Source organism: Bombus terrestris, chromosome 3 (assembly GCF_910591885.1).
Source record: "Bombus terrestris chromosome 3, iyBomTerr1.2, whole genome shotgun sequence".
NCBI lineage: Eukaryota > Metazoa > Arthropoda > Insecta > Hymenoptera > Apidae > Bombus > Bombus terrestris.
In genome coordinates this window covers 12,778,068-12,804,862 of record NC_063271.1, presented here as the reverse complement: position 1 = coordinate 12,804,862, position 26,795 = coordinate 12,778,068, and the positions used below count along the sequence as shown (strand labels likewise).

General features: G+C 38.0%; 1 protein-coding gene across 5 annotated transcripts in view; it reads left to right on the top strand.

Annotated features, from left to right (window-relative positions):
• LOC100651950 (telomerase-binding protein EST1A) overlaps positions 1-26,795 on the top strand; it is a 147,341-nt gene that overhangs the window by 95,748 nt on the left and 24,798 nt on the right. For all 5 annotated transcript variants that reach the window (XM_003394626.4, XM_020868400.2, XM_012321105.3 and 2 more), the window contains 4 exons: positions 575-687; positions 10,422-10,525; positions 10,882-11,055; positions 13,020-13,223. In XM_003394626.4, the coding sequence (XP_003394674.1) occupies positions 575-687; positions 10,422-10,525; positions 10,882-11,055; positions 13,020-13,223 (595 nt within the window). The remainder of the gene's footprint in view (positions 1-574; positions 688-10,421; positions 10,526-10,881; positions 11,056-13,019; positions 13,224-26,795) is intronic.

The following is a 26,795-nucleotide window of genomic DNA, read 5'->3' as shown; positions in this document are numbered from 1 at the left end:
GAAAATGATCCCCCGCGCACTGCCATTCATCGCGGTGAAAATAATTAAACGGACGACTTTGGATTTACAGTAACACGGAAGTGGCCGATGGATACGCGCTCTCTCGCGAGAACGTTCGCGCGATCGTCAGAGAAACACCGGTAGACCGACATTTCGTATATTTAACAATGTCACTGTTCGACGAACGCGAAGATCGTAAAATTCTGATGAAAATTTTCTTGTACAATTGAGCTAATATTATCAGTGAAATTTTACGAGTCACAGGTTACAAATTATCCGTGCTATAAATTCTTTTACGTAATAGCAGTAAGCTAGTAGTAACGAAACGAGTAAAGTCACTTTTACAAAGCACAAGCTGTCTAATTGTCTTATTCGATGTGATGTAGTTGGTTCGTTGTTCTGGCAGCTTATTGAATCACTGCTGGAATATTTATTGCAATAGGGAAGTATCATCCGCGGTTGGATCCTTCCGGTTTCTAGTTACGCGATTTCAACCGATAGCTAGACACCTCTAACGATGGGAATTTGACTCGTACCTTATTTACGTTGAACGAAAACTCTGGTCTGGTTGCAGCCCACCTGGAGACGCCTGGAGCAGGCTGGCCATGATGGTGAACCTACTGGAAAAATTGAATTACTCCAGAACGATTCTTATCCAGGCCAAGGACGCGGAGGGTCGAGAAGACGGTGAGTGAATTTATAAACTGATATCCCCGAGGGATGCTGTAAAACACGCTTTTGAGATCGCTTTAATTCATTTATGCACTTACGATAGCTTGCCTTTTTTAAAATTCTCTGCCTTTGTATGTTCGAAATATTTAGAATTTTAACTAAATAGATCTTTCGATTTTTCTATCATTATCCCTGTTATTTCTTAATCATTTCGCAAGACAGAATCAGATTTTGTGCAATCTTACATCCACTATAAAAATACAATTATAACTAGTATCTAATAAGAAAAAGGAAACGGTAGAAAAAATTCTATCTACACATAATATGCTGATATAATTCAAATGTTTTTCACTTGCAAATAAAATTTCTCCTAAATTGATGCATTTCCTTTCATAAATAGCTAAACGTTGTTAATTTCTTCAACATTAAAAATTCTCAACAAAAACATCTTCTCAGTAGAACATTCCAGGACCGATTTAATTCGATCATCGTTAATACACGTTCAACTAAACCGAGTGATTCTAGAAAACAAAGTGCAGGTTAGAAATCCATCAACGAACCAATTCAAGCCTACCACTTTCGATTCGATCACAGTAATTCAAACACCATTCCTTCCATCCGTTCAGCATTCTTAAAACATCGTTGACACGCCTTGACATGACGATGATTGGCACAAACAGAGCAGATAACGATCAGACGTTCTGTTAAATAATGATCTTGCTGACGGCTGGATCTGCCGTTAGTTGGCATTGTTTTGTGTAGCACGGCCACGAAATCAAAATGCTATCTTAATTAGGTTTGTCTAGACTTGAGTTTGGTACATCGACTGCCAAAAGTTTCCGGATAAATTGTAATGTCTTACGTGGTTAAGACGAAGAATAATTGAAATTTACATAAAAAACAAGATTTTTAGTAGTCAAGGGGTTGCTCTAACGAAGCAATGCGATGATTATTGTTTATTATAGTGTTCCTTTTATTTCACAAAAGAATCTAATAAATGATCGTGTTTCTTTTACAAATTCGCACAGAGTTTTACAAGAGAAGCTGATCTGTTCCAATACTTTTATCAGGATGTTTGATCCTAAACATTGGTCGCGATAACATGTGAGTGGTTCAGAACCTGCATCGATCAACAACTATATTATTATTAATAAATTGAAAAGCAGAAAAGGGTGATAATATTGAAAAGGAACTTCGAAATTTACCTTGGAGTTTTCTATTATTTATATCATCTCCTTTTAATAAACATTTTCAAGAACGTCAATTATTTTATTTTTTAATCGAACATTAATCGTGTGCTTATATAATGAAATTGAGAAAAAGCGGATTCGATCAGTTTGGCTTCTGAAAGACCCGTGCATTGAGATCGCTGAAATCGAGCTGTGTCCTCTCCCACATAATTATTAAGAATTTTCCCTTCAAAGAAAAATGAATCTTATACATTTTATCTACTCAAATAAAAAAACGTGTACTTTACTTAAGCATTTGTTATCTAAATGAAAGACATCTATCGATACCGATCGATAGCGTTATTCCTTAATGCCCGATCACGCCTATACGGACATACTCTGTAATAATAATCCGTGGCTCTGAATATCGAACACGAGGTTGATGCTCTTATTTCAAATCCGCAATTTTAATGGAACTTTACTATCTGTGGGCTTTACTGTAATGATACGGCACGCACGCCATTATAAATGTGAGTACGAGCAACGCAAGTGGAGTAACCGTATTATAATTGCACGACTAATGGCCGTAGGAATGCAATCAGAGATTCAGGAACTCGGTTTTTGTCGAACGGATTTTACTGATATCGCCAGTCATACGTGTATTACTAATGTCACGTCAATAATTCGCCGACTAATAGTATCACGCGGATGCACACAGAGAAATCGAGCTTTTTGTTTGTTCTCGTTTCGCATCGGTGCTAAATTAATATTCCGGCAGTGATTTGCATGGTGAACGTTACACAGGAATGCGTATCGTAACAATAGTAATCTTGGACAGGGTTGATAAGAGGTTGCGTGTGTAACCGCGCTGCACTTTTCATTTACGAAGAACGTGACTGGAGTGATCGAAGAGAAGAGAGAGTTCTTTTTGGGAAGAATAAATGGGGGATTCTGTCAAGTATGGAGAGTGTTGATTAGTTTGTTTTATGAATAGAATATACAGTGTACTACGCAGTTAAACAGAGTATTGGACGCTAGATAAATAACTTATTATAGTTTGTGAATACGAAGTATAGTTTGTGACGAAAGAAATCAAATTTTCGAAAGAAAGGAATACATATTTTTGAAAATAAAGAACTTGTTCATCGATTATCTGACTAACACGAAACGCTTGTGGATAGTTTGACACAACTACGGTGGGAATGTAGTTTGGAAAATAGAGAAAGTAAACTCAGCTTGACCGGTTCACCGGATCGTTAGTCATAAGATTCTGTTTGACATGAAATTTGAAGTGATTAAAAGCGAATTAGTTTTCGCTCGATCTCTAGTTAGATTTAGTAGTGATCAATTCGAAGACGGAACGAAGTAGCAGCTGGATGAGATTATAATTTTAAGTGGAAAACAGGATGAAAATAGTACAAGTGGAAAGTAATTAGCAATTATTGAACGGAGTTCTCAGACGTGTAGATAGTTTTATAGTCGAGGAGTTAATTAATGGTTGTACATAGGAAGTCCACAAAAGTGTATTAATTTCCAAAGATAAAAATACGAATACGAAAGGTTTTTTTGAATCAACAGACCTCGACGATTCTTCCTACAAGAATCGCTATTCTTCTTGAATTTAACCCAAATTTACACCAGAAATATCTTCAACCAAAAAAATCTGTCCAACTTGATCGAAATCAAAAGAATCGTCGATTTAAAATATCTGGAAATTAGTTGAAACCATTACGCAACTTTCTCAAACATATTGAATTGTCTCTCCAAGTATTTTATTGTATAGAGAGAAATTGTCGGTTCGATCGGTCTGCCATCGTTCTCCCTTAGCCTCAAAAATCTCCCTTTGCTACTTAGCAAACGTCACCCACGTCATTCTGATGTTCATTACGCGGTCTGACCATTCCGATGCCGCAATTCCCGAGCGAACGTTCATGCGCCAGTGACGCGACGATATCCCGCGATAACGCGTCTCTCTCGAAGTCCCCTCTGGACCAGTCGTTTAATCGAAAAACCTAAGTTCCTCGAACGGTGAAGCCTCTGGCCGTGTGTTGACCCGCGGATAGCCGCCGGTTACGTAACGGTGAATCCGTTCGATGTGACCACTGCAGTGCCATATACACTCAAAGTCTTGGCCGACCGATTACGAGTCGCCAGCCAATCGTTTTCCAGCGTTTGCTCTACAGGAATACGCCAAGTTACCGTGTCTATTCTTTTGAGTTTGCTTTGCTCCCTTTTTCTATTCGTTTACGCCACTTTCAATTCCTTTTGTAATGTATTTTAGATTATACGAGACTTCGTAGCAGATTATAGATTTTATAGGTGCATGTTTAAATTATGATTTTTGAGTTTGTGTTGGATTTCAATCTTTTTTCGAAGATGTTTGAGACATAGTTTCTTGAATTTATTTCTACATTTACGGATTCCAAAAGTTTCCAAAATATTCAAATAATTGTCATTGTTGAGCACATTCGTGCTGGATTTCAAAATTTTTAAAGATATTTAAACAACAGTTTTTTAGCTCATTTGTGACACATTAAAGTACATTTGAAGATATTTAAAATATGGTATTCGGGCATTAAACAGTTTTTCTTCGTTTCCCTTAGTTGCATCGTTTTTCTAGCAAATCGATGATATGATTCGGATATTTTTTTTGGAACGGATTGTCAAATCGTTGAAAAGTAGATGTCAGTAATGTAAAAATTTCATTGTTTAGCAAGATATTATTATCGTTCAAAAATTCGGATATTTGTCGGACAAATGATATCAAACAATATTTGAATTGTACAAATACAAGGATATTTAGGCATTAGGAAGGAAGTTCGTGTTACGAGTTAATGAAACAGGTGTGTTGACGCGTTGGATGTATTTCGTATGCAGCATGATTTATGAATGCACGCTAATGTTTCATAGGGTGAAGTTACACGCTAATACACAGGTCGTGTTGAATTGACGCTTCTGAAGATGGAGAATTAAGGGGGATTTTGGGTTAATTGATTCCTTGGCTCAAATTCCGCGGATTTTTCTAGGTTTGTCGCGGAGGTTACAACTACAAGGATTGATGGTAGTAACGGTCCTTATAAAAAAATGCGAAATGAATTTTGAATAAATGGGAAAATAAATTTTAAAGTAATCCTGCTGACCTCCCATAGCTGACTGTGGGAACTGTGGCGCGTTGAACTTGTATCTATAGTACTTCTTCAATTCGTTAAGTATTATGAGGTATTTATGTGGATTACCCTATACTGGAGAAGAAACTGATAGTCAAACATTAAAAATAATACAAAGTTACGAAATTAAGTGCAAAATCAAAATCTATCGCGTTGGTTATAAAATATTTTACAAAAATGAACAAGGGTTAATAATAAATATACCACAACATTACATATGTAATACTATTTCTAAAATTAATTTTTATTTGTTACAACTTTAATATTTTACAATACTTCGTATAATTTTTTCGTATCCATGGCAATATTTTATTATATAATTTTCCATTTCTCTAACTTTCATTGCGATTCGAGAAATAAACAGGTCTACCAGTGACAAGCGAAAACCCATAATCGACGACAAACTTTCGAGATAATTATGATCGACGCGTTAATGAATTTATGGGCTCAACGAGCATCCATTACAAACAATCGCAACGATATCTAGCGGTGTTCGAATTTTTTCACGATTTACTCCGTACTACGATGGCAAATCATACGAATTGTCGATTACTTATGCGATCTTAAGGAGAATTCATCGCTGTCAATCGAAAGTTTTTCGATATCTCGGCATTTTCACTAATTCGCATCGCCACGATGATATAATGAAAAATGGCAACTTAAAGCCTTTGTAGCTTCATCGTTGCCGATGATATTAAATCACAGTGTCACGAAATTTTCTTCGTAATTCCATGTAGAATCGAGTCTTCCAGAGTTAGAACTAGGTCTACCCTAACGGATCTAGACTGCTGGGAAAGAGCGTTCCAGTTTCAAGGCGCGTCCTTGGTCGTGTTATACTTACTTTTGAGACAGGTTTACACGCGATAACAGTACATAATTCATAGATCGTATCGTGGTACGTATCGACGGTACAAGGTGGACCGTTGTTAATTCATTAAATCACGGTTGTTCTCCTTTGAAAAGTGGACGAAAAAGTGTTTAGCACAACGTCCGACAGTGTTCTGTTATCCGCCATGGATTATCCATCTCGAGTCGACGGAGTCGGTTAGATGGGAAGTTTATGGCTTGATACGGCGACTCGATTGCATTATGTTAAGCAGTGCATGGTTACGTGCTTTGAATAGAACTATAGTTGTTACTCGAATTTTTGATGAAATGTTTAGATCTATCGTATACGGTATAACATACAGTATAGTATAGTATATACTGTATAGAAAAATGAACGTAAGTATTCCAAATAATATTTCTGTGCTCGATGTTCGATTAATTGAACTTGTAGCGGTTAAATCCATCATGTAACAGTAGACTTCTATTATATGAAGGAAAAATAATGGATAGTGAGCAAAATTGAGCACTTATTATACGAACTCTAGTTATATGAAATGTTAAATGGAATAAAAGAATCAGAAACGAAAATATTAATACAGACAATTCGATCAGTTCTCGTTCTTTATTGGGACATAAAGTTTTTCCCTCGTAACTTAGTACAATTTTATATTACTGTCTCAAAAGGTTTTTACAAGCGTTCGAATACTTTGTGAGCTCCAATTTAATCGACTTTAATCGACTAATCGATACAGTTCAACTACGAGTGAAGTAGCAAATACGAAAAGATTCTTTCTCCTCCAAAAAGGCAACCAATCATACGCGAATGCATCAACTATCAGGCAGTCATCTACTCCGCTTTCAGTTAGCACGAGAACTCTCAATCCTGCTACGAATACCATACCACATACGCGCGCATACTAAGGCGACAAATCCATTCTTCCCGGTTGAAAAGGAACAAAACCAAATCCCCGGGGAAAAATCACGAAACATCGAAAGGCTAAGCAGCAAGGAACGTCCGGTTCTGCTGGATCGCGTGCAAGCGAGAACGCAGCCGGCGATACGATTCGAAAAAGGAACTGAGACAGTAACGGTACATCCAGTAACGTGTGCCGTAATGCCAATTTGTTGGCTCGGATGGTTTCTTGCGTTCCCTTGTATTCCTCTCTTTTCCCTCTTTCCATCCTTCGTTGTCCACTCGACGATCTCGATACGTTTTCTCTCTTCTCTCTCGATTTACCCGCGCGTTACACCCGAGGCACAATGGATAAATTGGACAAAAGGTACAAGAGGAGAAAAGGATGGTGGCTGCTGCGTTGGGCGGGCCAATGCGTTGCGAACGTGCCCACCGGACCCGAGAAAGAATGTTATTGTGAAGATCATCCAAGATGTTTCTTCCTCTCTTTCCACTCTTCTTTTTTCTCTCCCTGTTTCACGAGTTCTTTTTTTCTCTTACTTTCCTTCTGCTTTTTCTTTTTGTGTTGGGCAATGCTGGTCTTCGACCGGCTCGAGAAGATAGGTTCTCGCGGACTCAAGCAGAGATGCTGTTCAGACGTTCGATGGAGGAAAGAGTTTACGCTGCGTCATGTTACTAGTGGTTGTTGTTTGATGGCAGAGTTTCGTGTGAGATTATGATGTTTCAAGGGCTGGTTGGATGGTATACCTACCGGACTCCGAGTTAAGCTTTTTGGTTCTGCAAACTTATTTTGCTCCTCAGAGGTTTGGGATCGTTCGATGAATGAGGGAACTTGGATTTTTTAACTGAAAAAATAAGAATGGATCTTTGAAATTGTATGTACGAGTTAAGTTAGCAGATAAAATTGTAATGAAGAAGTTGAGTCATTTACAACCCATATACAATCCAGAATAGTACTAAAAAATTTACATTTTAGATTCTATTACACACAGCATAATTATTAAAAACAATTGCATGATATAAGCACGATAAAAGTACATATTTTTTTAAACTTTCTATTCTTTTTATATCTCTATGAACTTGTCCTCTTATTTTTATATTTCCTACGTTCCTCAATATATTCTTTTCATTCATCCCTAAAGTCATGCGATTTAGAATACTCTGTTCATGAAAGTATGTAACCTCCGCGTCGTTAGCACGAATGATACGGGTTTCGCATGATCGCGAATGCCACGACACCTATTTGGAATTCGCATTAACAAGGCGAGCACGCTCTCTATTTCGCCTGCGCGATTAGGTTTCTATATTTCCTTGCACCAGGCTCGGGACGAGAGCCAGGCTTTAATCTACCTCGCGCGAGGTCCTCCGGATGATCGATTGCGAAGGCTGCCACGCTGATCCTCCTAACTCGATCCTCCTCACGTTCCGCGCGAGTTCCCGGCCACGCTGACCATGAACTTCGTGTAATATTCGCGATAAATGCAGCCTGTGTAAAGCGATTCAAGCCGCGGTCAGCCGAATATTAATGGCGGCTGGCGTGTTGCATTCGAAATCGCTGGTAGTCGCAACATTGTCCTGGGGATGTCGAACACGAGCGAATCATGAATTTGACAATACGATGCAAGGTATCCATCACGGTTCCACCAGATTTTGGACATTGTTATAATAGATAGGTTTGGGTATAGATATGGTTGGGGTATTTCGAGAGTTGCTAGGCGTTCGAGTATCAGATATTGAAATTTTAGATAGGCATATTGAATATTGAAATTTTGCGGTATCGAATTTAGGGAGTTTGATTCGACGGAAAAGGGGAAGTTTGTTAAGACAACTATGTAAAATTTTGCTGTATGAAAATTACTGTCTAGAAAGTCGTATAATGTAATTCCATCTTCTTTCAAACATTGCGGATTAATAAATTGTATATTGCAAAATTTATTACATAAAATAAATACATATAATCAAATTCAATAGCTGCATAAGATATTGCTTTATTAAGTACCGATTATGTTAAACTTCATAATTCAATTTTGGCAGTAAAATCTGGGCTACCTTTAAGAATTTGTACAAAAGCTTTTGCGGTTGACTGTATATAAACTAGGCTTTTCCTCAGTAAAGTTACGTTATACTACGCCCACGTCTTTATTTTTTTTTTTTTTTTTTTTTTTTAATCTATATTATACATATACAAGGACTACCATAATTTTCGTAGCATACCACGGGTACGAAAAAGCATGCCTTCAAAGTACCATCTTGTACATACAGGAACGATTACATATACCTGTTCCGGACAGTCTCGAGGCAGAGCTGTTCCTCCCGTCGTTAAATCGTTCCATTATCGGCGATCAATGACGCGAGGTATGCGCAGCTACAATGTAACTCGAAGGAACGGATCGATCTGTACACGTAGACCGTGTCATCGGACAGGTTGAATATTCTTAAGCCCCTTTCATCCGTGGTTGGGACCAACCGGAACGCCCTGCCACTCCCCGGTAGTTGTTGACCAATGTTTATCGTTGGTGCACTCGCTCGATATTTGCATGATAACAGACTGTCGATCGTTATTATCTGTCGCTTCGATCCAGCGGCATAATTTTCGGGAAACCGTCTGGTTACAATACCTAACTGCTGTTCGTAACTATTTATTTTGATATTTATATCGTAAATTTTCGCGCAACGGTACTAACGTTGTATGCGCAGACTATTCTACTGGTAATCGTGTTCACAGGGTGTAAGCGTTCTAACTGTAGTTACGTTTTCTGTTAGGTTTTCGAGTGCATTTTTGGTGGAACGTGACCGAAGAGTGGTAATCGTGGTTGTTGGTTAAATTTTTTTAATGATACGTGATACCGTGGTATTGGTGTTCGAAGGGAGTTAATGTAGGGTATTATTCGTAATGTTTCCAGGAGATTGGTGATAAGATGATTTTTTTATCGTTTGTGGAATAGAAGAGTTTTATTTCTGTTTTGAATGGCACTTGTTTACCGTTGGATGTATAACGAATAATTTGATTGGGAATATTTTGAAAATAGTTATGATATGAATAAGAACGATCTTGATTCCTCGTGGGACGTACGTTTGATTGTTTTATAAATTTTATAATTGGAATTGGGTGCTACAGATTTTGTGACGACTCTATTATACAAAAGTAGTTCGACCCCTTAAGATTCATATTTGTTGTGCACTAACATATCCTCTGGATCATAATTCTTGGATTGTCTTTTGTGTATAAAACCTATATTGATCAATCCTTTGAGTATAAACGTATTGTGCATTAAAGTTGAAATAGTCTTTAGACAATCTCAGAATTATTAAGCGCCTGAATTGTGTTATCCCAAAACTTTTCAAGATTAAAATGAATATCGTGTTAATTTACTATGAAAAGGCACTCAATTTTCTTAAAAATCTAATTTCCAAAGTACAAGAAGTGTTTAATTAACAATCTTTTGCGATTGCGATTTAATCTATGACATGAAGTTGAAAAACGGTACTTTACTGGTGAACTACGCTCATGCATATTTAAGCAACTTCCAAGTTGGAGAAGCTGCTGCGACAGGGTGTGCGATTAATTTTGTTCTTTAAGCGTGAAATTCATGCACGGGGTCTTATTTTTAGCGATCGTTGATTATAAATTTGCGATTTATTAAAGAATTTTCGACTAACTGTTTGTTTCAGAACTTGAGTTGGTAAAACTGCCGGAAGATACGACCTTGGCAGGATTCACGCCGCTGATGTCGAATCCACAAGACCCTTGCTACGCTGAAAAAACCGAAGATATGGTAGGTCATTTGTTATGAATAAATATATTACATACAGATGCAAGTAATAATAAAATATTCTTGCGGTATTTCATTAAAAGTCTTATAAAAAATTGTTCATATGGTGAAGTATCGGAAACGTTAATAAGTACATTATAACATAGTATTTTTCAACTTACTTGTAAATTATCTTTAAATAAATATTGTTCAAAATTTCCACCAAATTTAATAGGGACGTAGATATCGTTCCCTGCAGCTTATTTGTAATAAACTTCGAACAAAGGTCAATCTCTCTCGTGATTGAAATTTCAAAACAGACTTGCGTCCTCCGTTCTCTCTTCCGTCCACGCTAAGTCTTGGCTCATGTTGTATTCCAGGAAGTTGCTCAAGTGTGCCTCAGGATAAACAAGATTCTGTTCTTCGGCCAAGTGTTCCTGTGCGGCCTCGAGACGCCGGTATTGAAGTTGCAGAAGAGCGAAACTGGCATTAGCGAGTACGTCTCCGTGGTGGAGGCATCGAGCACGAGCACGCCGAGTTCACCACCAGAGCAGGTAACTAACTTGCAAAAAGAAAAAGGAAAAGTCAATTAACCTCCTATGATCGGAATTCTATTTACTTATGAAGAAATTGCAGATTTCATGCGTTGTTGATATAGGGAGACCAGATATTCAGTTTGCATTATGTTGAAGAGGTTTTAAGGATATAGCAATTTCATTATTTGTACATTTCGTGTCTTTTAATTCATTGTATCATCTCTATTAAAAATAAATTACATCATATTTAGACTTGCAGACTCAAGACCTCAAGAATCAATTTGTCATTATTAATAATTAATTTTATAATTATACAAGTTTTTGCTTAAGTAATACCTTGATTAACAAGTTGATCCAAGATCTAATAATTGTTATAAATAATTTGTCTGTATAATCGTGTATTCATAAAGTTTAATAATCTGATAATAAGTTCAATATAAAGAATAAAAATTTCAAAACTTGAATATTGTTGCACTCGAATTACGCGCGTTTAACGTTAGCGCTCACCGATACTGCAACAGTGGGCGCCACTGATGCGCCGAAAATCGCGCTGCACTCCCACGCATGCGCAACACCACTTTCGCGTTTGTTAGTTTCATAAATTTACGCGATATTCTCTTTTTCCATTAATATTTGCATTAAAGTTGATAAACTTACTTGATGCATAATAATTGTCAGTGTTAAATTTATTTCGTGCTCTATATCAGCTTCTAATAACGAACATATTGATATGTAAATTTTACAACAAGTAATTTAGTAATTTCTAATAGCATGTACAGGGTTATGAAAGGTTATCACGTTACACTATAGTTACAGTGGATGCGTGATCTAATGATTGAAATATTTGAAGATCGAAATGCGTAGGTATGCTCATAAGAATTTATATACATATGTCATAGCTTTGACGTATTCCTCGGAAAACAGTAAACTTTATTTTATTAAGGACGATAGTCATACGACAGTGCTTATTTAAATTCCAGTAGATCAGGGTTTCGGATTGGAACAGGTGTAGCGATTTTATTCCAGCAATATTCTCAAGAATTTGATCAACGAAATACAGTATATCAAAAAGCAAAAGGATACAATATTTCTCACATTGTCAATAGGTTAGTTTTAATTTAACCAACTGATTACTTTTATTTACTCATAATCAGTAAAGTAAAGAAAAATTTGTGTATTAAGAGGATAAAACTTTACTATGCTGAGATTGAGACATTGAGTAAGAGGAAGTTTAGTGAATATAAATCGTTTGAATTTAGGGATCCTCTTTTCAAATTTACCTTATTAGAATCTAAAAAAGCATGACTATATTTCACATTTCCTAGAAAAGCTAAATTCTCTCGTCAACTTTCATTTTTCCGCGACACGAAATGTATATAAACACGCTGGCAAAGTTACTTAGCGGATCTTCTTCGTTGAAAATTTTCATTTGGCGAGGAAAAAGAATTTTGTTTAAGGACGATGGCAACGATCTTTATTCTTCGTTCCCCCTTTGTGAATTATTCATTCGTTCATTCGCGTTCGTTCAGGGGCAGATGGAATTTTGATGAAAGGGAATTAACGTGTCGTTTAGGGAAATTGAAGGGAAGGGGTAAATGTGGTAAGAAGAAGAAGAAGGGAGTAGCTGTTTGGCGATATCGGTAGGGAAGATTTTCATTATTGAATATCGATATTGGGAAATGGTAGATAATTCGGAAGGGTTACGTGAACTGTGAAATTTGAGCCACTCAAAATTATTCTTCTAATTCAGAAAACGACATTACCTTTCCACCAATGCAATAAACAAACTCAAGTCAATTTATACATTCTAATCATTTTCATCAAAAGAATTTAATTTCACGAAACACATCTAAAAAGATCAATAAGAATAAAAAACTGAGATGAAACAAAGTAATTTACGAAGAAAATTAGTTCCAGCTCCCCTTTCTCATACTTGTCGTCCTGAGTAATGAATTCAAACGGAATCCTTGATTCGCTTTCAGAGCGACTCGGAGCTCCTGGTGGAAAGTTATAGCGAGGGCGAAGACGAGTCAGTTTCCACCCTCAAGAGATTACCCTCGTGCACAGACGTACCTGACGATAGCATCGCGCCCGTAGCCACGGTCGAGATAAGGTCGTTGATCGAGAGAAAAGAAGAATTGGAGAGGCGGCAACGGAAACAGGATCGTCATAGACAGAGAGTGCAGGTGAGTGGTAAACACCTAATACCTCCAGACTGTATCGTTGCTCGTTAAACGCATAGATAAATGATCTATCGAGCTGTCCGATCAATATCGAGTATCGATTGATCATTGTTCACAATATTGTTGTAGACGATGTATTTGGTCGAAGCTCGATGTTGAAACGAACTGCGAGGAAGATGAAAGCGAGGAAATGTTTGTTCAATTGATCTTTTGAACCAACGATTTGCGTTCTTCGTAAAATATTTAATATATCATCATTTTTACTTCATTTTACGAGATAAGTTTTTCTTATTGTTATTTATAGGAAGGGCATGCGAAATATTAGATAAAACTGAGAGGTTTAGAGGATAGGAGTGATACGATTGATAAAATTGTTATTTTGGGTGGCAGGGGGATTGGAAGTTTAGTAAATTCAATATAAGTATATCGAACATCTTTTGTAAAATCACGTTGTAAAGCAATTTTACATTTCCAACTATTCGTTCTGTGATCAAACATTCTTGGCCAACCGATCAAACTGGAGGAAACCGAAATTTCCAAATTCACACCGACCAACTGGAAACTTCTATAAATAAAGATGTCAGCTCGATATCGCGGGGTTCGATGATTCCAAGTTCAAGATACATCCACCGGTTGTTTCCCGTATCTTCATCGTTTGTTCGCGAAGGTAGCCGACAAAGAGGCCAAGGGAACACGTACCGTGGGCCCTAAGTCAAACTAAATCAAGAGATTACCAGGACACGCTGGTTGCGTACAGTTGCCTGGTCGTTTCTTTCGTTCGTTCCTTCGTTTCTTTTCTGTTCGTATGCTCTCTTCTCGATTCGATCTCGTCCTTTTATTTCGGGCCTCTTTTTCTTCTTCTTCGTCTTCTTCTTTTACGCATGGTGATCGCAGCACGCAAACCCGCCATTTTTATTTACGGCATCGATGCTCCTCCTTTTTGCATATTTATTATTGAACCCCTGACCGAGGCTGGATTATGCATGAACTATGTGGTCTTTGGGTCTCCGTTTTGCTTCTCTGCTTAGCTAGAGCATATTTTTTATCTGGGTGAGACGTAAAAGGAAGTATATCTATTGTAAATTCGTTTACGCCTGCGAGTGCATAAATTTTTGTATTTCGGTGATTGATAAATTTATGAATATATTATTGGTTTTATTAATTTATTAATTTACAGGGAACTCCTTTCAGAGTAAAGTAGAGCCTTTTATGGTAAATTAAGTCTCTGGCAATAATGCCACGTCAAATCTACCGTCAATCATTTGGTCATATCTGCAGTTTAAAACGAACTAATTTCGTATTATATTACAAATAAAACTGATCTAATTAAGGAATTTATAGACAATAAAAAGATTTAACGAAATTATACAAAGACCGTTTTAATAATTAATAGAACTACGGAGTAATTAAGAATTTTATGTAATTATATAAAATTAATTATTTAATAGTATTACCAATTATGGGGTTATATATGATACGAACATCTTTCTTGAGATGTCGAATGTAAGGATGATATATATATGTTGATTTTATCTTTACAATGAGTATCCTGTATCTTAAATAATGTGTAATACCGAATTAATGTTTCTACTTTGTTTCGTGGACCGTGTGAAATTTTTAGATATTGGGTAATTAGATACGTGTTAGACGGTTTGTAGAACTCTAACTGATTATTTCCTGTTCGCATTTAAAATGATGCTCCATTTGTATTCATGAAACAAACGTAACAACATTTTCCAATTTGTTTCAAGTTTTACGAGGATAATCATGATTGTCGTGTTCTATTGCGGTGCTGATGAAATTTCAAAATGTTTTATATATGTTCATAAAAATCTCCTGTAAATATTCAAATATTTTTCTGCACCACTGTAGCAACCGCGAATCATATTGCATCGTTGATATAATATACACTTTATGATTCTTTTAAAACTGGCAATGAATTACAAGTGCTATAATTCAAATCTCGACGGAATTACAACAACAAAAACCATTTAATACACATTCGTTTTCCACTCAATACCACCAGAGACTCGTAATTATCCACACTGCTTCCACCGTAATATCTTTTCTGCCGACATCAACCTTTCAACTTTAATACCCGTCCGTTTCTCATTCTCTCTCGCTATACACACTTTTAATTCTTCACACTGCATCAAAATTCTCTTTCCACTCGGCCAACCAACGAAATCCCCTTCAAGAGTATCTACCGAATTCGTTTCGCCTTGCTCGCATTATCTTCATCCGCGCCCTGTCGACTTTTTTCGTCCTTATGCGGGGAGGTAAAATAAATTCTCCTGTATCTGCTGAATTTTTGCCAAGCCGCTAGTCTTATCGCAGTCACAGTTTCGCCATGGAACAGGGAATATCATGGTAGAATATAAAGTTAGCTTGGTTGGACGTGGAACGATAAAGGGACTCAGTGACAAGCGCGCCGAAATAAAGGACACCTTTTGATATCCGAATGGTACACGGCTCGGTAGTCTGTTCGATCGGATCCTGGTTGTTGTATCGCTGCTCGTTCTTCTTTCCTGAAGTATCCCAACCCTCGCTTTCGTTGTCCGAAACGTTCCGTTTTTATGAATGCCGTGTGGCTGATAAGTTGGCGTTGTGTTTCAATTGCATTATAGTAGGATGTTGGTATTAGTCATTGACAAGAGGTTTTTTAGGTAAAGTTTTGCTTGAAAAATTGAGCAAGTTTTGAGAATGGTTTTCTGAGATTGGAAATTCTAGAGTTTCTGATCCATAATCTGTTTAGATAATTCCATAAATAACGCGAATAACTTGTTACGATAAAACCCGTTTCATAGGGGAAACTTAGCAGAAGGATGACAGAGTTGCAGAATTGCAGAAAGCGCCTTCTCTAAAACAGCATAAGATAAAAGAAATCACTTTGTATTCTAAAATGTACTTATCGTATTTTTCTCCTGTTATCTTCATGCATGAATAGATCAAAAAAATTTGTATATCATAAATTGTTATATCACTTACGTTTCAGCACAAGCGAGCTATTATACTTTAATGTGTCACTGGTTGCAGTAATTTTCGCAAGTAGGTTCACTTAAATGCATGTTTTATTTGCATAGCCACATAATTGAATGTATAATTGGGCCGGTTTTTATTCGTGTCAAACTAACTGTTGATTTGTCAGATTCTCAGGGATCACAGTGGGAACGAAATTGTATCTGCTACGACCTGTGCCGGTATTCGCGTTATCTTGTTCTGTAAATAGGTACACTTAATGTTGAAGTCGCGTGCGCCAATTATCTCTGAACCGAAAGCAGCAACCTGTTCGCGTATATCTGGAACAATTTCCACGTCAAGTGGAACCTGTTCCACCTGTGTCGACGTCCAATTATGTCATTCGTCAAGGGGATGCTCCGAATTCGTCTGTGTCCCTACCGGCCAAATGTAAATTGCGAATAAAAACATCATGTATTTAATTAGCTTAAAATTTCGTTAAAATAATGTCGGTCTTCATTTGCATCAAAAGCATTTGCATGAAATTAAGTAACATTTCAGGTTTTGTAACTGTTTCTGGTATACAAGATTAAAGGGGTAAAGCAAAATATGGAAGTAAAAGTAAGGTATGCGAACATAGCTGTTCTTGCTGCTTAAAGAACAGTTCAAATGTTTGGCAATTTTTTTTTATTACATTTCTGTTACTTTTTTGAGCGTTGAAAATAACGAAAAGCCAATAGCCTTTGACTGACAAAATTAACCGCGCTTTCTAATTATTTTTTCGTTTACTTTCTTGCTCTTGTAATTATTGCATCTAAAAGATTATAAAAAGTGATTTAAAAATAGCAACTTCTGGTCTAAAAAATCAAACGGCATTTCTTCATTATTATCTTCCCATCATCTTATTCTCCTCCGATCGTTTCAAATCTAAAGTTTCAAAAGGCGAAATAAAAAGCAGCCGTATCGAACACAGTCATAAATCTTCATTTTTTCCAAGATCCAAAAACAACAGTCGCCCCTATCATCCTTCGAGCCAGGATACACCTGAGACACGTTGCAATTACTTGGCCGGGCATCAAATAATCACGCACCGAAAGCAAACTAGTGCTGTGGATACGTCCGAAATTAACTTGGTGTTCCGAACCCGTTCCACCATTAGCGACGTCCAATCGTTTCGGTCATCAGGGTGGCAGGGGGTTTACTCTAAATCTCCACGATACTCATCCTGATAGATTGCGCTTGTTACTTTTTTTCTTCTTATCTCTCCCGCCGAAAATTCATTCGCCACGAGGGATATAAATCTTGACGGAAATAAAGGCGTGTCCCGCGCGCATCCAGTCGAAATTTCGCGTGTTCTCTCGGAGCACGTTCAACAACCAGTTGGATAATGTTGCCTGTTTAATTCGCTTTTAATCCGAGCAACGATGCGACCACAGTATTTCAAGCGACATCAACGCGAACTGCTAGGTGCCATTCCGCACGCGATTTCACGCCGAAACGTTGTGGCGTTTAGTGCTGGAGAAAGCTATGATTTTTCTCATTTTCTATTATGTGATATCTGTCTTTCTCCAAGTTTTTATATCCTTAAGAAATCTTAATCAATAATCTTAATATACACTTTCAACTTTCAGCACTCTCTATCTGAGTTTTTAAAGAATTATTCTAAGTTCGATATTTCTATATATAAATAGTAAGAAACAATTCTTTTATGAAATACTCATAACGTTTAGTTTTCATCGAGAATCGCCTTTCATCGTGTGTTTTCACGACAGAAAAATCACGAAACAATTTCAAACGAAAGATAACAAAGGTCTGATTATAGCGAGTGCCCGAGTGAACCTCGATTTTACACATGAAAAGAACCAGTACCACGGCCATGCCCATGAATATGTTAATTTCATTTGAAAATATTTGGCAAACAACTCAAGCATAAAGAATCATATTCTATTGGATCAAGACGCTATAACGGACGCGTGAGAACGAAGACCCGAAAATGCAAATTTGATTGCTCGAAAGAAGCGACGTAAAAAGTGGTTCTGGGTAACGTGGCCGCGGGAATTAAAGACGGCCCAAGAAGCGTTGTTTCGGATCCAAGGATAAAACGAACGATGAACGGAACCGTTAATTCGGACGGGAATATTGTTGTTCGTGGGATTCAACGATATTGCGAAACTTTCGGTATGGAATCCTGCTAATCTGTTGGTAAATATCGGGTTGTTTTGCAGCGATTACAGGCTACGTATAACACTTTACGCGATGATTTGATGTTCCATGTGAATTCATCTTCGAAAACACGAATGATTGCTATTTATTGTTTCGTTTTTTTAGATCATGGTGATTAACCGGTTTGATCATTTTACGGACATTGCGTAATATAAATTCAGCCATAATATAAATTCATGCTACGCGTTTATATTTATTACTTTGCGATTAGTTCGAATTTGTTTTGTATCAATTTACATTACAATTTATGTTTATATTTACGACATCCGACAATGTCCTAGCGGAACTAGCAGAAATCTTGGACGCTGTCCGTATCCATTGCGAAATGTGACCAATTAATTTCTCGCTTAAAATATCCCTCGTTCGCAGTACAATCTCGAACGGTTCCTCTTTTTTCCCTTTATTCGTAGCTAAACCGTCATGGTTGGTCGATGAACCTTGGATCGACGATCTAGAACGTAGCCGGGAGGTCTGTCGAGAACCTTTGCCGCTCTGGAAATATTTCACGTGCGGCGTTTCGTGAGGAAACGCGACCAGCCGATAGGCTCCTAATTACGCGTACCGTTAAGAAAAGGCCATTTATTTCGGACGAAATCGGCAACTGGTTCGAGGGTAACGCGTTAGATTCGGTAATCTTGTTCGCCGGAGTTTCGAAGAGGCGCGTTACCCGAAGAAGTTGATGTCCGTGAATTTATGAAATTACGTGTTACGTAGCAGTGTAATTAAGATGTAGGATTAATTATGTCCGAGTTGCCACGTAGTAAATTTGTTCGAACGTTGGTTTGTTACGTATTATCGTTCCATCTGGACGTTTGTTTATTTTCGGCAAAATATATTTCAATTACGAAACTATTATCACAGTAATACTGATAAAGCTTCAGACAGATTTAAAAATATATAATAGATGTTACAATATTTATTCTTAAATTCTTATATCTTTCTTCACAAACCTTTTCAAAATTCTTGTAGCTTTTTACATCGATGTTTCTATATTTGTTTCCTATATCTATACGCGAATATTTTAAATCTTCCATTCTCTTTTCACGAAGGTACTTTAAAAATGTTATCTTTACATTCTAAAGCCATTTCTACGATATTTTCCACGACTTTTTCTGCAACCTTTCTACCAGACGTTCGTAGCGAGTAAATTCTAGATTCTTGGGTCGCGAAGAATCCGTTGTCAGATGAAAGTGGTCCCCTTTCTCTCCTCGGAAACGACGTCGGTCATTTTGCAGCTTGGTGCTAATTTATCCCGCGGTGCAAGCTCGAGATCTTCTAAAGCAACAGTCGTGGAAGTCACTTGAACCGCGGAGGTCGGCGAACTTTTCGTCGCTAATTAGAAATAATTGCTAGAATAAAGAGTGTCGCTCTCTCGGGCCACGATCATCTGCTTGCCTATCGATTAGACCCGCTCGTATTATGGAATTTCTTCTAGGTAGACGTTGGTGTCGTTCATAATCGGACAAAGGTCAATTTATCACGTCGGAAGGCCAATCAACGTGTTGCTGAAAGATCGAAGATGGAATTTACTGGAACAAAGCTTGAGTTTTTTTAAGCTCCTGTTTCTTCTTCTACAGATTAATGTGCTAGTTTTCGTCGAGACATACTTAGAAAAATTGAATTTAGTGGAATTTTAAGCTTCGTTATAAAATTAGTGGAAAGAATTAGGTGGATTGCTATTATGTTAATGATCATGTCATATAAACGGGATTCTACGGTAATATTATTAATAACATTATTTCACAAAATTATTCAACACGTATTACATTGCTGCTAACGTAACAATTTCATTTGTATATTAGAAATTCCATTCGAACACTTGGCCACCATAGCAGTCCATGAAATTTCGTCTCCCTTGCGAAAAGTAAATTCTCCAACTCGTGCAGCAACCGACGGAGATCTATTTACATAAAACAACGCGGGTCCCCTTCTCCCTTGAAAGAGAAGTTCAACAGCCGGGCTGTAAATTAACTCAAGACATTGTATTTAATTAAACGTCCGGGAATAAAGACGTTAATTAAAGCCGGGCTCTATTATTTCCGGAAAAGCGCCCGAACCTCATTCTGTCATGTGAATCTGGAACGTATTTTTAACTAGTTCTGTGCATCTAATTGTAATAACATACATAGTCCACTTTCCTAACTAACTTGGCAACGGTAATCTATTTCCTCTAAGTTTAAGTTACAAAGTTGAAGTTAGAACAAAAAAGAATTAAATTAGGTATGAGACTGTTCGAGCTGGAAAGAAAATAAATTACACGAACTGCTTAAACGATCAAACAAGTATAGGGACAATACCGACTACGAACTGATTATACAAACAATGTCATTAACAGAACCTCTGTACTCGATCGTTAAAAGCCAAACAAGTACACACGAACCTTTCCAAAATGCTTGTGTCTGCGATGTTTAAGCAGATTCCTCATTAAAATCGTTTGGAAGTTGCGAAGCCAAGGGAGCACGCGAAGTTCTCTCGGTTCTATGTCAATAGCCACGGTATCGTGTTATTAAAGGACAAAAAAAGCACAGAACAATTACTTTTTACTATCACGGGCGCGTTCACTTTCGACGGCAGGGAAAAAGCAGAACAGATGGAACGCGAGGGCAACGAAGAAAAGAAAAAGCGGGGAGAAGTGAAACAGCTAATTACTCTAAACTAATTACCTTTTGTTAGCACCGCACCGCATCAACGAAGTATCTCGAGACCCTTCAGCTCGTGAACCTTGAGCGACAACGCTGGATGAATCGTTCGATCGTTGTTCTTTGTCTTTCTGCGATTGTGTGTGCACGTTCGTATGTATATGCTTATGCGTGTGTCGTGTAATAAACGACGGAGTCGACTCGGTAGGAATCGTTATTTTTTGAGCAATTACAACGATGGGCCTTTTAAGGGGAGTTCGTGACGAGAAGAGACGAGAAAACGAAAGGCAGACGTTGAAAAAGCTTCGTGGCCGAGAATGGCTTTGATTTAACCCTTCGTAATTGGATTGTTTTGCGGTTATACAGGTTATACAGTTCTACTTGTTATGTTTCCGTTTTTAGTTAAAATGTCCCATCAGCCATTTCGAAACATCCGAAAAAATTGCTTCCGATCAAAAGATTTATCATATATTATAATTATTCTCGGTATATTGATAAAGTTATAATAAAAGATCTCTCTACTGTTAATTCTTTACCAATAACTGAGATCAAATGCTCTGTTAAATATCAATTAAAACAAGGAATATGCCTGCAGGTAAATAACACATTTTAACAAAGAATAATACTGTAACTCATTCACCTCCTACCTTCACCTGTAAGATAGTCAAACCCACAAATATTTGCACAACAAACATCGAGAGATTAATTAAACAGCACGTAGAATGTGTCCATCCGTAAATTCTACCTATCAAACGTGACCATTATTACACCACCGTCGTCACCAACTGGTCAAATATAGCACTAGAAACCCATGCAATTCCAATTTCTCTAACTTTCGACCCTATTCGTGGTCGAATCTGTTCGCAAATTCCCTGCGACACGCTTCGTCAACCACTTGTACAGGAAGAACGCGATGCAAAGGGGGACAACGGTAGGAGTTGGAACAGCAACTCGCTGAACGACTCTAATTGCATATATTTGTCGCGTATTTATATGGCCATTCTATTCAAATGCAGGTTGCACGAAGGCTGGTCCGGGTGTTACGATCTCGTTTAAAATGGCTCGCGCCGCTGCGGCATTCAACGATGGTAACAATTGCGATTCGTGCTTTAGCCACGTAATACTTGGTTGAAACACGGTGAAATAATGGGAAAATCGTATACAATGATCGTTTTCCTCCTTTCTCCTTTCCCTCGTTTATCGCGAAAAAGCTTAGCATTGGTTTTGTTTGGTCGGAATCGATGAATAGTGTTTGGATAAGGATGCGTTCCGTTTTTTCTTAACGCGTGTAATATCGCTCGAAACACGGAGAATTTGTGTTTAAATGGCGTGAGAATGAAATGATGCAGCGGATTTTGCATTGAATTTAGTCGCTTGATAGCGCAACCGTTCTATAACACAATGCTCAGCAGCACAACGTTCCGTAAGAAACAAATAATAGGGTAACAGAAATACATATTTAATCTCAGAATCAAACGGAAAAATGATTTCGATATATATTTGAACGTCGCAGTGAATATGAAAATTGCTCTCCTATAAAATACAAGGAATATCGCTTATAATGTTTTTCACCCGTGATCTTCGTATGAAATGGCTGCTTTCAGAAAAGGATAAAATCATTCGCGAATAATGTCGTGAAAGTATGGTTTATTAATATTTATTAGACGTTAACAAACAGTTGCTGATTGTCGATTCAGTGAAAACGTATCTCAACCAAGCCACCTCTGCGAAGAAGGGTGTTTCGTCGTTGGCGCGAGTACGAGCGACCGGTTGAGCGCGTAAATCACAATAAAGCGTATCGTTTATTAACGATCTCATTTATGCCGGGCGGCGAAGCAACGGCCGCCTGGAGCGGGGTTGCACGCGCGCATGCATTCTGCATGGGAATCGGCCGCACGCCGCCATTTATATTCCGACCGGTGCGGTGGCCGGGCCTGCCTAAACGATCGCGCGGAAACGCCGAACGCGCAATAAATTATCCATCGTCGCCGGGCATCGGTTGTAAGTATACATATATCGGTACACCGCGACTTCGCGCGGACAGCCGCCGGCTACTGGCGATCCGCACCGCTCGCACCGCTAATAATAACGAGGATCACGCACCAGGATAGCGTGCGAGGTATTGCTATCACCTGCGACAGAGATAGTGTCGTAATTGTCGCGCGCGATCCGCTCGATCACAATCGATTCGTCGTGGTGTTGGTTGCACGTGGATTGGGTTCTTTATACGGTAGATTCGAGCGTTCCAATATCCAGGGAGAGGGTGAACAGAGCGTGGGAGTGGATCGTGCTTGTGACCAGTTAACGGGTGGGAAGAGCGGAGGATTTGAAATAGAAGCGAGTCGAGGTGGTTAGGTTGTTAAAAGAGCCATCGGTGTTCTTGGTAATACAAATGCTCGATAACATGACTGCAACCTGCTGTCTTCGGCTAGGTTGTACGAGTTAATTTTATCGATGTAACAGTCGGTAGAACATCGCTGATGCTACCTTGACTTGTTGTTCCTTTGAAAGTAGCAGATGTCATGGTGTTATCGCATCCCGAGTAGAAATTTATACGAGTAGATAGGTGACATTTTCATTAGCCACGGATAGGAACGTTACTAACGAATATTAACCAGTTATTAATGAACTATTAATGAATCGCACGGTGTTGACAATTTTCACGTTTAAGTATTACTTAACGAAGGAGGAGCAATCGAGCTTTCGATTCGCAAACTAGTTTGTCTTTTAATGCTTGATCGACTTCGTGGAATCACGAGCAGCGTAGATAACGCGTGTAATTCATTAAGGCAGGTTGAGATAATCGTTTTTACGCGCGATTAAATAACAGCTACCGGAATTTATTAATTTATTCGACTGGTTGTCAGTGAGAAATGGAGAATTATACGTTGGAAATTATTATTAGACTGTACACACAGTCGCTTAACATATAATATTAAAATATTGGAAATTATTATAAAATATGGAAGATATTGAAATATTGCTTATTTTGATAGCTGCACCGTTGGTCTGCAGAATTTCATCTGATTATATGCTACTTTTAAAAGGCTTATAGCTGTAGACTTAATAACTTGTTCTCATTTTCAACAATATTGTTAGAGATTAACTTCTCATTTCTCGATACCATAGTACCTGGAAAAATATCGTTTCATTCAGAGAGAACCAAATCCTTATTACAGCGTTGCAACGATTTCCCATTTCCACGTGAAAAAAACCGCTATCTATTATTCGAAATGCTCCCCGTTCATCTGGTTCATAAAAGAGTTGATCATCCTTCCCCCAAAACACCATCGCTCGTTACACCTTTGGATCTCCAAAAAGCGGAAAAAATAATCCTTGATCCTTCCAGTTAATTTTATCCGATAGTCCGCGCATTTCGTCCTGTCCACTTTTCCGTGACGTAGAGTCCATATAGGGCCTTTAAAAAAAAATCCCATCGCGGCGAACCCTATGAAACAGAGCGTTCTCTCGATTCGCCGCGCATTCACCCTCGGCTCGCCGGCACCCTCGCACGTTTCGCAAAAAGGAAAAGCACGGCAACACGGTGATATTCAAACATTTATGGTCGAAATATTACGGGGCGGACGATCCCGTGGGAGGCGATCTCGCATCCTCGTGTTCACCCTTGCGTCATCTGCGCCAGCGAGATAACGTTTTCCGGCGTGTCAACCCCGACGTAAGGGTAGGCCTCTGAGCAGAAGGATATTGTGCTGGTTGTTCCCCAACGCAGTCATGGCTAATGGTCTCACCCCTCTGTGGAACGAGAGAAATCTTTAATTTCCACGACATTAAGAGACACTCGTTCTCCCTGGGGCCTCGTACGGAGAAACGCGCCCCCGTAGAGTAATCTGGCCGCACGCTTGATTCATGGAGCACACGGCGGCTTAGATCGGACCTCACGGTCTTTTCTTCCCAATGCTTTACGCTCTAACGTTCTGACAGATGGGTTATGGAGTGCGTTCCTCTTTTGTGTCGAAACGTGAGGAATGGGAATGGGTTCGGGAGGAGGCTGTCTCATTCTTGGAATTTTTTCATGCGTGGTTCTCTTGAACTATGGTTACGATGGATGCGCGTAAAGGTGGAAAAGTTAGGTATTATGTAGAAAGACACTTTTTATTTTTGTATGTAGAAAGACACGAATTTCATTATTTTGTAGAATTTCACATATATGTATGTACAACCGCCACTTGGCTATAGTTATCAAGATGTATTCACAAGTATTTTTTCTAAACAGTAATCTCTAAGTGTATAATACTTTCTCAAGTATAAACCATTCTTTTATTTGTCTTACCAGCGGATGTAATTGCTCCCGTGGATTTTAGATTGAGTTCTACGACATTTTGAACGATGCACGTTTCATGCGTATTCGGTTCAGTGATTCTTATTCTGCGAGTGCAATCGATTTAAAAGCTCGACATGGAAGCACAGAGGGAATTGGAGAATTCTGGATTCATCAGACGAGATAATAGAATCAGAGGAACGAAATTGGCTTTGTGTACTTTCAACTTGTAAAACATATACTGTTTTAAGATCATTGCTTGATAAAGATACATTTTTTCACCTCTTCGTTACAATAAGTTCATGATAGTTTTTATTGATATGTTTAAGTATCTATATTACGCAATTTATTGTGATGTATCACAGAAATATAAGTAACAATAGAAATTTGAACAATAGAAGACCATATCAAGAAAATATACATTTAAATATTTATTAATATTAATATTGCTTTCACAATGGATTAATATAAATGATAACAATTAAACATAAATATAAAAACTAAGAATTATTAATAATATATTCTATATAAGAAATAATCTCAAATTTTATACATAAAAAAGACAAATATGTATATATACACGAAAAAAACAATAATAAACACAACAATCTAGGAAACTCTATAAAAATATTTTGAGATATACAAAAAAGTTTCAGTAACTTCGAATCAAGCTAAAACCGTGCACGAAAATATTCTTCGTCCATTTCTACATTATTCATCTTTCCATTAGCATTAAGATTTGATTCTGATCTCGACGTATCTATCATTTAAGCTCAACTAACATTCCTGACAGACACTTTTGTTAACGGCCATAGAATTTCTCTGAAACGGTTTTCCATCAGATCTCCTGATTTTTCTGTCTCTCTCGTTTCGAGTTAAAGAGAGCTCATCTCTTCGAATCAGAAGCATAACCTTTCTTGGAAGGAGAGCCGGCTGGCTGTGATGCATTCGACAAGCAACCTTTTCTTCTCGATAGATTTTTCCTCAGACTGTTGAAGCACCCTTCACTCATCTCGCCATCTAGTCGCCTGTGTACATAGGTGACGATTTACTTTTTCCCGACGTGTCACAGTCGAAGGCGTGATTTCCTTTCCAATTCGGCGAAAACTCCTCTCCTAGGTCAATATTCCGCTATCTCAGGGACAGGCGTGTCGCCATGTTGTATCGACCACTCGCTTCACCTTTTGTATACACGTCGAGGGTGGTGCGAACGCTTTCCACACGGGATTCAGGATGAAACGTAGGGTTCAGGGTAAACGAATCGTTTAAGAAAGTACCAGGTAAATTTTAAAAGTTTACAATTGACTGACTGAGAATTAGGATGATATAAGCCAGTTCAGATAAGCCAATGTTAATTTTTGCAATAAAATAGAATACAACAAACAATTTACAAATGGTTTAAGACGGAAAATTAATATAGAAATATGTAGAAAATGCGTTGAGATTTTATTACTTGTTTTATTAAATCGTAGAAAG